The sequence below is a fragment of the Aedes aegypti genome, chromosome 3, assembly GCF_002204515.2.
Source record: "Aedes aegypti strain LVP_AGWG chromosome 3, AaegL5.0 Primary Assembly, whole genome shotgun sequence".
Taxonomy (NCBI): Eukaryota; Metazoa; Arthropoda; class Insecta; order Diptera; family Culicidae; genus Aedes; species Aedes aegypti.
In genome coordinates, this window is record NC_035109.1 from 385,819,611 (window position 1) to 385,831,917 (window position 12,307).

Consider the following 12,307-nt stretch of genomic DNA (forward strand, 5'->3'; position numbering starts at 1 on the left):
ATGGTTCCCATGCAGGGATGCCAAGCCCATCTTTCAAAAATTTGAAAGATTTTCAAAATTTGTCTGGAAAAGTCTGGATCGCTTATGTCGCCAATGGAAACCTTACAAATTATTTACAAAACCTTACAAATTCGTTTCAAATTTTATCTGGATCTTCCAGATTTTTGTAAAATACGGCCTCAAAAATCTGGAATATTCCAGATAAATCTGGAAGGTTGGCACCGCTGTTCCCATGTTACACGTACAATGCGTATATGTTTTGCTTTTTTCTAATGCTTTAATATTTTTGAGATCACTTGTGTCAAAGTGCACAAAATAATATTCTTGAGAAAGCGTTTTAACGAAGAATGGCAGATTGGGTTGTTTTTTTTTAATAATGATTACTTGGACTGGGGAAAATCCAAGTAAATCGTTTATTACATTTTTGATCTCTTCAAGTGACTTATAGTAATTTGAAAGACCTTGCAAGACGACATTGAACAAACGTTCAGTTTTGTCGTCATAAGTAAAAAAAATGTGCTTCTTCTCTCCAAGATATTTGAGAAGAAGCTCGTGATCTTAAAGAGTTTCCGCCAGAACGCGACAGTCTTCTTTCTTTGCGATTTGGAAGGAAACCTTAATTCGCCAAATAGAGCTCAAGATCTTCTTCCTAAATCTTCCAAATTCGGGAAAACTGATCACGATAGACGGAACTCCTTGTTTCCTCACTTGAATTAAAGAGCCTGGGCTAGAGGCTGCTTCGATTTGATGTTCAGAAAATTGATTGCTGATTTCGATCTAATTATCAACATTAACCATTTCACCCTTGTAAGAAAGTGTACATTCCGGAGAAACGTCCTTTCTTCCATTATTGCCACGTTTAGTGACTGTTTTCAATCTATTTTTTTTCTGGAGGATGTTGTGTATTCAGAGATTTACCATCATTTTTGTTCGTGATTGTAACTATACTTAGTGAATAAACAAAAGAAGAAGTGACCTTCTAAGAAGTTTTTTCACAAGACAGTGCCTAAGAAGGATTACTAGCGCCAGCTTTCACTAACGGGTCCAACGAAAAATCGAAGGCTCGGGTCCTAACAGGGATCGTAAAGGGATGAATAATACAAAAATAGTTTTTGAAGGTACTATTTTTGTAGTACTGAAAAGTACTTATTTTGTTGCATTGAGAAACACTGATCTATTGCTTTAGATAGTTTAAAAAAAAAACTTCCAAAAACAAAGAGAATCTTATACGCACAGCACGAAGGTACGATGCGCACTGATATTTTATCATCATTTGCTCTTCACCTCTACACTTGGAGTCTTTCTAAACGTGTTTTAGATTATTTTAAATTTAATCCAAAACTAATTTACGTCCATGGAATCTGACTTCGTCGAACAAACCTCTATCAAGCGCCAATGGCATGATTTCCTGTTTACAATAATTCACAAAAAAAAAAAACAAAATAGCACCACAACCAATTAAACTCGAAATTTTATTACGAAGATCATTAGTCACGATCTCGCAGGGCCCGTTGGCAGTGCATTGATATTTAATAATCTCTCTTAATTAGCTTGTTCAGCACAATGCACTCCCTGTTCAATTCCGCCCTCTATCGGAATGGCAAAGTTAAAAGACTGTGTGGCACAATGTTATCATCAAAACAGCATTATGAAACTCCATATCGAATCAATAACTGCTCCGATACCGTCCCTCGTCGGCAGGGCATCATAAAAACTCAGCCAATCCTCCACATCATCCCCCTAACGGCACGGGCGGCGGCGGGATCCGATGATGATGGAAAAAATCCCGATTCGGAATGCAAGGAAACAATTTTAAAAAAAGTCCTTGCCCGATGATATCAATAACAATCCCGCCACGGAGGGCATTCATGGTGCGCTCCACAGGTTCGTTGATTTCAGGGCATTATCGAATTGTTTCGATGCAAAAAAATCGTATATAAAATAAAACCACTCCGGCATACGTCGACTCGTAAACCGGATGGGAATACATTGAAGTAAATTTAATTTGGCGATTGCATATTTACCGAGATATTTTTTTTTTCAGTTTTATACCGATAAGAATTTTGTACGTTTATTGCTTTTTGGGAAGCATTGTTTATGCAGTTTGTTATTTCATCGATAGTTTGTATTTAGAAATGTATTTTTTTTGTGTTTGAGGTTGTATGAAACTATGCTGATAGTTTCAACAAACAATACAAGTGTTTGTACATGGATCGTGATTTCATACGTGCCATGGCTTTTCCGATCGCTATTCTTTAATCGCGCATACTTGTTATCTAATAGTAGAATCTCCATCAATGAATCAGATCCTTCAATTAACGACCAATTGATTAACAATTGAGTCTATCGCCAGGTAGATTTGAATCATGCTCATTAGCAAACACGCTGAAGTAGATAACCTTATAAAATTTGGTCAGTTACCTACGCCAATGTCGCTGCGGGTAGATACACATCATTTCTGCATTCCACTTCTTCACCAATATAACAATTACCAATTTACAGGTTTATCCTCGAAATTTCCTTTTTGTTGGTAGCATTTCCCTCGTAAGTAACTATTTCTTATTTTAATACTGTAGCTGTCAGGGGGAATATTTCTACAATTTTTAGACAATAATTGTAGTAATTAAGCTGAAGAAATTGATATTTGATGAGGAATTTAACTAATAATTCGCACGAAGTATTCCAGTTAAACTACACACTTATGAGTAGTCTCTGTCGGGGAATATTCTGAACAGGCAGTCATATGGGAATTTTCCCAAACATTATATCTATGATCTTTCAGTGCTTTCCTCTATTTATTCTGCTTTGATTTTTGTTCAGGGATCCATAGTTTATAACAGAAATTCTTCTTGGGATTTTGTGCCAGGAATTTTATCAATAATTCCTCTAGAAATTTATCCATAGATTCATCCAGAAATTCCTCCGACAGAAATCAATCAGGCTTATCATTAGTAATTCTTCCAGGCATTCTTTCAGAGATTTTTTCAAAGTTTCCTTTACAATATATTCAGGATTTTCTTCACTAATTCTTTCAAAGATCAATCTAAAAACTTCCTCAAGTGATTTCTTCAGTAATTTTTCAGAGCTTACTCTAAGATTTCCTCCAGGAATTCTCCCTGCGATTTCTTCAACAATTTCTTCAGGAACTCCTCTTGAAGTTAGTACCAAGTTTTCCATCTGGAATTACTGCAGGTGTTACATACCGAATTCTTTCAGAAATTTTTCCAGCGGTTCCTCAAGATTTTTCACCAGAAATTCCCCCAGGGATTTTCTGAGACTGTTTCCCCAGCTTTTTCAGAGCTTTCTCCTTAAATTCCACCAGGAGTTACAACAGAAATTCCATTAAGAGTTTCCCCAGCGATTTCTTCTAGTAATATTCTCACATATTTTTCTACTGCATCCTTCGAGAATTTCCTCAAAAAATCATCTAGAGATTTATCCTGGATTTCATCCAGCGATTTCCCAAACGGATTCTTTATGGACCCTTTTCCTGTGATTCAACCAGAAATTCCTAAAGAGTTTGCTCAAGGGATCCCTACCATGAAATTACTACAGGGATTCCATCGAACATTCCAGAAAAATCTTTCAGCTATTTTCCATGCATTCTTCCAGATTGATTGATTCCATACGATTTTAGAAATTCCTACAGAAATACCTGCATAGAGTTCTAATAGTGATTCTACTCAAAATTTCACAAAGGATACATCAAGAAATTCCTCTAAGATCCTCCCTGATAGAATCATTCTTCAGAAATTCCGCTTGCATTTTTTTTGGAGATTCCTCCAGGTAATGCTCTGGGGATTCTTCAAGGGAATCTTCAATAAATTCTATTATGAATTTCTCCAGTGTTTCCTCAAACGATTCATCCTGCTATCCTTGAAGGGACTCTGCAAGGCAGTTCTCCTGGAATTCCTTCAAGAATCTACCATAAATTTCTTCGAGGATTCCCAAAGGATTGTATTCATAAATTGCTTCAGGTATTCCTTTTAGTATTTCTTGCATGAATTTCACCAAAGAATCCACCAAGAATCTTTGGGAATATTTTAGGAACTCCTTCAGGGATACCTTCATTAGTTCTTCCAGAGATTTAGGGGTCATGCACAAATTACGTCACGCTCCAAGGGGAGAGGGGGTCAAGCCAAGCGTGACATGCCTTACAAAATTTTCAAAACATTTATACAGAAAACGTGACAAAGGGAAGGGGGAGGTGGTCAAAAAAGTTGAATTTTAGCGTGACATAATTTGTGCAGGAATTTCTCCAGGGAATTCTCTCAGAATTTCAACCTGTTTGTTTATTTCTCTTAGGTTATATCAGTGGAATCTTTGCAGGAATATCTTTTGCAATTTAGTAGTAGCTTTCTGATGGAATAGCTAGAGTAGTGAAAGGAATATTGTTTAGATAAATCCTTCACAGAATGTACGGTAGATTTTCTCGCGAAACTATTGATATCTGTAATGAAAGAAAATCTTGTGGATTTCTTGAATTTTTTTGGTTAATTACCTGCAGGAGTTACTGATAACCTGAATGAATGAATTCTTAGATGGGAAATTCTTGTCAAACCTTTGAAAGTTTTTTTTTGGTGGAACATCTGGTGAAATTCCCAGTTTTAACTCTTGAAGAACTTCTGGTGAATTTCCTTCAAAAACTCATCTCTTGAAAAATTACTGGTGAAGTCTCAGAATGAACTACCTTGAGAAATTGAGAAATATTTGGATCACATATCGGTGGAATCACTGAAGGATTTTTTCAGGAATGTTTTGGGGAAACCATTGTAGGACTAATTTAACTCTAGATAAAATCATCGGAAAAATATATAAAAGCAAAGAATCCCTAGAGCATTTATGTGGGGATATGTTAGTTGAAGTCTTTGTCGGAGTTTTTGAAAGTATTCTTGGTGAAATCCCTTTAGATATTCCTTTTTCAAATCCCAGGAGGAACTTCTGATAGAGTTCCTGGAGTAAGTACTGATGGATTCTCTAATTGCTGGTTTAATCCTTATAAGAAAATGGTAGTAAAACCTCTAAAAATTCAGTGTAGAATCCCTTGAGGAATTCCGGGTTCAATTCCCTAAGGAATTTTGGGGAAAACCCTTGATGAATTCCACGAGGAAGCTCTTAAGGAATTCCGGGAGGAATCCCTTGAGAGATTCCGGAAGTGAAATTTTTATAAGAAGTTTCTGTTAAAATCCCTGGATGAATTCCCGGTATCCATCGAGAATGCTTGAAGGTATTCCGGGAGGAATCTCTTAAACAATTCTAAGAAATAAATCTTTGAGAAATTTCGGGAAGCATCTCTTGATTAATTCCAGGAGAAATCTCTTGAGTAATTCCGGGAGGAATCTTTTGAGAAAGCCCTGAAAGAAAACCCTGAAAAAAAGGAAATTCCGGTTGAAGTCCGTAAAAAATAACTCAAGGAAAATTCCTGAAGGAATCTTTAAAATAATTCCTGATAGAGCCCCTGTAAGAACTTTTGATGGAAATTCAGAAGCTAACCATAATTCCTAATGGAATCCTTGAAATAACTTCTGAAGGAATCCATGCAGAAGCTCCTAACGAAATCTATAAAAGAATCTCTGATGAAATCCATGGACCAGCTTCTGATGGAATCCCTGGAGGAATTGATTATGGAATTCAGGGAATTCATGATATCCTTCTAATGGAATCTCTAGATGAAATCCTGACAAAACCCCTATAAGAACTCCTAATGGAATCTATGAAAGAACTCCTTACGGATTCCCTATAAGAACTCCTGATGAAATCTGTGGAGGGATTCCTGATAATACACCTGGTTGAGCTCTTGATATGATCCGTAGAAGAAATCCTGATGGAATTCTGTGAGGAACTCCTGCTATAATCTCTTGAGGAATCCCATACGAAGGAACTCCTGATGGAATCTCTAGAGGAACTTCTTAAAGAACCCCCTGTAAGGTTGAATCTCTTAAAGAACTCCTGATGGAATCCATGGAGGAACTTCTGACGAAATCTTCAGAAGAACTCCTGTTCAAAGACTTTAAGGAATTCCCTGGATGGCATTTGTAGAGAAACTCTTGATAGAATATCTGGAGGAATTCCCGGTGGAATCTTTAAAGAAACTTCTAATGGAATCTTTGGAGGAATTCCTGATAATATCCCGTATGGAACTCCTGATGTAATCTCTAGAAGAACGTCTGATGTAACGCCTGGAAAAGTTCTAGGTGGAATCTCTGAAGGAATGTTGATGTAATCTCTAGAAAAACTCCTGATAGAATCCCTATGGAACTCCTGATGGAATCCTTGGAGGAATCCCTAAATATGTTCTTGGAGGAAATCCTGATTGAATCATTGGAAAAACTCCTGATGAAATCCCTAGAAGAACTCCAGATGGAATCCTGATAAAATCCATGGAGGAGTAGATTATCTACAGGTACTCCTGATGGAATCCCTAGAGCAACTCCTGATGGAACTCCTGGAGGAATTCCAGATTCCATCCTTAGAGGTACTCCTGATTGAATCACTGATGGATTTTTTGATGGAGTTCCTGGTAGAATCTCTGAAGGAATTCTTATTAAAATCCTTACAAGAACTACTGACGGAAACTTTCTAAGTTCACCTAATGGAATCTCTGGAAGAGCTTTGAAAGGAACTCCTGATAGAATCCCTTGAGAAACCCCGATGGAGTAAGTCCAGATGAAATTTTGGAAGGAATTCCTTAAGGAATCCTTACAGGAATTCCTAGTCAAATCACTGGACAAAATCTTGAATAAATTTCTGGAGGAATACCTGGTGGAATCAAGAAAGAAATGACAGATAAAATCCATGAAGGGATTTTGGTAGCTTTGGTAGGTTTTTGTAGTACAACCTCCAGTGAAAATCTAGCGAAATTTCCAGTTATAGCCCTGGAAGAACTCCTGGTGAAATTCCTCCAAAAACCTCAAAAATCGCTGGTGAAAAGATCGAGAAAATATTGTCGAAGTCTCAGAATTACCTTCAGAAATCCTTATGGAGTTCTTGCAGCACATCTTGGCGGAATCCCTGCAGGATTTTTTCGAGAATATTTTGGAGGAATAATTGAATTCTCAGTAAAATCAGGAGAATTTATGTCGGGGATTTCTAGTTGAAATCCTTCGAGAAAATGGGAAATACTGAGACACAGATCAGAGTAGAGTCTGATCGGTTTCACAAACTGCCGAATTGGTTCGTCAAGCAGCATCACACACATTCAAACATAACGCCAACATGGACACCAACCTGGGGTGGAGTCAATGGGGTGGAGTTTAGGAGAAATTTCTACAAGAATTATAGAATGTATGCTTTGGACGGATCTCTTAACTTCTATTAGGAATTATTAGAAGAGAAATTCACAGGGTAAGCTTTGCAGTAGTTCTTGAATGGATCACTGTAGAAATTGCATAAAAAATTTGAATTATCCCTTAAAAAAGTTTTCAAGAGGACAAAACGGGTTCTTCCATTTCTTGAAAGAATACTAGAAGATAAGACTTGAAAGATTGTTATAAGCGTATTTATTTTATTTTGTATTTATTAACCTTCCAGTCGACGCGCGGTTTGCCACCGTCAGAACCACCACGCTGCTGTTGTGAACGAAAAGCGAGGTTTTTTCAACAGTGTTGTACAAAATACAACAGCACGACGACTGAAGTGCTAACGAGATTTTCAATCTTGGGTTAGCTCATTTCGGGACCAACGGCTTTACTGAAGGGAGTCATATCTGTTTTTTTAAGTCATAAGGGACTATCTCGGGGATGCGATTCGATCCTAGGTGCTCGGCGTGAGAGCCGTGTGTTCTAACCACTACAATAAGGCTGAAGGGAAACTCAAACAGAAAAAAATGATTTTAGAAAAAAAAAATAAAAACGAACAGTTGAAAGATTTCTCAATATGTTCAAGGAATTTGTTGGAAAAATCTGGAAGAATCTTAAACTTTTTTTGGTTGAAATCTTAAAGGATTTTTTAACATAGAAGGAATTCATATAAATATTCAATGACCTAGATGGAATCCTTAAAGATTTCCTTAAACATTATTTGATGAAATCTGCGAACGAATAAACTAAGAAGAGAATTGTGTGGAAGACATTTGAGAAAAACAAAAAATGTTTTTGAAAGGCTTAGGTATCATACGTATTTTTTGTATTCACTTAATTAAGAAGTGTACAGATCTAGTAACATGTAACTGTGGAAGAATTTTTATCAAAAATGATTGTGTATTTTTATTCAGCAGGCAATCATTTGAAGAAGAGGAACTTTATGTGTTTTATCAAGGGAAATCTAGATGAATAAACAAACATAAGCAATAGTTTTCACATTCTTATCAACAAAACATCAAAATATAACCATGTTTTCATCGGTAAATCAATAATAATAGGCAATGACAAATTCAATAATAAACAATGCAAAATTAATTGATATTCTTATAAAAAATGTGAATGAGCAGTAATATTCAGAGAAAAAATAAAAGGTTAGCTTGAAATTCGAATGAAAAACTGAAACTCCGATGAAAAATTAAACAAAACTCGCTTTTAAGCGAAAATGTTATCAATAAAAACTTTAAAAACAATAAAAATGATCAAACCCAAACATTTTCGACAGCTTTATTTATAATTTTTGAACTTTTAAGTTCTTTTTCTTATTTTCCATTGGTGCCTTTTTTCGAATATTAGAGTGCTCGGTTTAAATTTTTCATTGGAATTTTAAGCTTATTGCTCATATTTTGAATAGAACTGCTTATTTGATTGCTTTATAAAAATGTCAATTGATTTTGTATTACTATTGAATTTATCATCCCCAATTTTTATTGATTTACCGGTGAAAAGTATGTTATTTTTTGTTTTATTGCCTAAAATGTGCAAACTATTGCTACTGGTGATGAAATATAAAAAAGCAATATGTCAAATTCCAAAACGTCTGATGCCAAAACATCTAAAGAACAAATCATTGAAAGGACAAAATGTTGAAATGAGATAATGGAACAGAACAAAACAAAAACGTTTTGGCATTAGTTATTTTGTATTTCATCGTTTTGTCTCTCGATATTTTGTCCCTCAACTGTGAAAACTTATTGCATTTCATAAGATTTACGTGCTTTTCAATTTATTTTTGGAACTTTATTATATTCTAGTGCTCATATGTTTTTCGTTGGAAGATATTCGATAATTATATTTCGAATTTTGATTTTCAATGCTCTTTTTGTGATAGTTTTGACGAAAAAACAAATTGTTAAATGCTGTTTTGAAATTTTCAATTGGCAATTTTTGCTTGTTTCGTATTATTTTATTGGTTGTTTTTGGATGAACTAGTGATGGTCATTACTTTTTTGGGGCATGACAATATTTTTCTCCATATTCTTCTGACAGGATTTTATGATGACCATGAATCATACTTGTCATAGAAATATTTAGGGAAAGTGTACCAGTTATGGCCATAGTGGTTCCCTATTTGGCCATATGCAAAATTTGGATAACTTTTACATTTTAAATCTTTTTGAATGTTTTAACATCAAGATTTATCCTTTATTTTACTGCTAAAACACAAAAGATTTTTCAAAATGTGAAGGGATTCTAGATATCACGTATGGCGAAATAGGGAACCACTATGGCCATAACTGGTACACCTACCCTATAACTTGCATTTCATTATGCGAACGTGAGCACCAAATAAGTTGACATTTGCCCTACTCTGAGGTAAAAGGTTGATGTTTTCAACTTAATTTTAAACTGTTTCAATTAATATTATTTTTCATATTAAAGAGTATTCTGACACAAGTTTTTATAAAAATGGCAAAATTGTGTCACAATTTGTTACAATTTGTTACAAACGGCAAGTTTTGTGACAGTTTTATTAGAAGTATTTTATGTTGGAAGAGAGAGTCAAAAGATCTTTTTTTTTATTGTTTATCTCTAGTATTTACTACAAGAAACGATGTGCGGTCAGCTATATCCTAATTTAAAAATCAATAATATCAAACAAATTCACCAAATTTTGTTTCAAAAGTCATTTAAACACTTCTCTGAATTGCTTTCAGATCTGAAAACCGAATATGGAACGGAGATCGAGTGCCCGGAACCTACTGCAACCGAAACTTTTACGACTGCGACAAAAGGTAAGTTTATTTGCATTACTACAACGTTTTTAAAGAAAACATGCAATATACATCGCAATTTTATAAATATTGTTATCAAAACTTTTTTTACTATTTTACGAAAACCATATTTCATCATCTTCAGGAAATATCTTTCTCTCAGTTACGTAATACCCAATCATGTGAATATTTCCCAAAAAATCTCCACTCTTCACATCCAAATCAACTTAGCACAGCTTTCCTGTCCGAAGCATTAAATAATCAGAACGTTACGCACCAAAACTGCCCAAACCCCAACGAGAGCTGGTGACCCATGTTGGATAAATAATTACTTCATTTCCCAGCATCCAGCTGTGGGCCTTCCCGTTCGCCATATATTCGTGCTCCCCATCCGAGCCCAACAGGACCAACTTTGAGGCCAGCAGGCTCGGTTGCCACCACCTCCATGAACCGAACAATTTATCGTTTTAAATGCCAAATCAGCAGTGGTGAACCACTGGAGGTACCTACTGTATTGTTGATTTTGCCGTTGTTGCTGCTGTTGGGTCAACCATCGCATCCATTCACCGCCATGTGTGATAGGCGGCGTTGTCATCCATCAGAAAACCCATAGTCCCTCCCCCTCTTCCAGGTTGGAAGTCTCTCACCCACCGACTAAAATTGCAACAATATATCACGGTGTGTCTGAAAATGTTATGGATGAAAAATGACCTTGAATTCGATAAGATAGAAGATAGAAGATAGAAGATAGAAGATAGAAGATAGAAGATAGAAGATAGAAGATAGAAGATAAGATAGAAGATAGAAGATAGAAGATAGAAGATAGAAGATAGAAGATAGAAGATAGAAGATAGAAGATAGAAGATAGAAGATAGAAGATAGAAGATAGAAGATAGAAGATAGAAGATAGAAGATAGAAGATAGAAGATAGAAGATAGAAGATAGAAGATAGAAGATAGAAGATAGAAGATAGAAGAAGAAGATAGAAGATAGAAGATAGAAGATAGAGATAGAAGATAGAAGATAGAAGATAGAAGATAGAAGATAGAAGATAGAAGATAGAAGATAGAAGATAGAAGATAGAAGATAGAAGATAGAAGATAGAAGATAGAAGATAGAAGATAGAAGATAGAAGATAGAAGATAGAAGATAGAAGATAGAAGATAGAAGATAGAAGATAGAAGATAGAAGATAGAAGATAGAAGATAGAAGATAGAAGATAGAAGATAGAAGATAGAAGATAGAAGATAGAAGATAGAAGATAGAAGATAGAAGATAGAAGATAGAAGATAGAAGATAGAAGATAGAAGATAGAAGATAGAGATAGAAGATAGAAGATAGAAGATAGAAGATAGAAGATAGAAGATAGAAGATAGAAGATAGAAGATAGAAGATAGAAGATAGAAGATAGAAGATAGAAGATAGAAGATAGAAGATAGAAGATAGAAGATAGAAGATAGAAGATAGAAGATAGAAGATAGAAGATAGAAGATAGAAGATAGAAGATAGAAGATAGAAGATAGAAGATAGAGATAGAAGATAGAAGATAGAAGATAGAAGATAGAAGATAGAAGATAGAAGATAGAAGATAGAAGATAGAAGATAGAAGATAGAAGATAGAAGATAGAAGATAGAAGATAGAGATAGAAGATAGAAGATAGAAGAAGATAGAAGATAGAAGATAGAAGATAGAAGATAGAAGATAGAAGATAGAAGATAGAAGATAGAAGATAGAAGATAGAAATAGAAGATAGAAGATAGAAGATAGAAGATAGAAGATAGAAGATAGAAGAATAGAAGATAGAAGATAGAAGATAGAAGATAGAAGATAGAAGATAGAAGATAGAAGATAGAAGATAGAAGATAGAAGATAGAAGATAGAAGATAGAAGATAGAAGATAGAAGATAGAAGATAGATAGAGATAGAAATCGGTTTCAGACACACCGTGACATATGATAGTGCACCGAGCGAGTTGATGAGTGTCGAACTAGATTTGTCAGCAACCACCGAGAGCTGATGCTGTAGTGGCAGTTGCGTACAGGGCACAAAAACGTTCGCCCATTGTACCGAGGCGTAGCAATGGACAATCATATGGTGGGTGACAGGACAATGCAACGGGGGTACCTTCTCCATAGATTGGTTTGGGACTGGCGTTCATCGTTCCGAATGTGTGTCCAGATTGTCTCCCAATAAATTAACCAAATTCGTTTCGCACGGGGAGGATTTTTGGTGCG

At 35.3% G+C, this 12,307-nt stretch overlaps 1 protein-coding gene across 2 annotated transcripts in view; it reads left to right on the forward strand.

Annotated features, from left to right (window-relative positions):
• LOC5563680 overlaps positions 1-12,307 on the forward strand; it is a 248,591-nt gene that overhangs the window by 200,776 nt on the left and 35,508 nt on the right. For both annotated transcript variants that reach the window (XM_021853633.1, XM_021853634.1), the window contains exon 5: positions 10,016-10,093. In XM_021853633.1, coding sequence (XP_021709325.1) covers positions 10,016-10,093 — 78 coding nt within the window. The remainder of the gene's footprint in view (positions 1-10,015; positions 10,094-12,307) is intronic.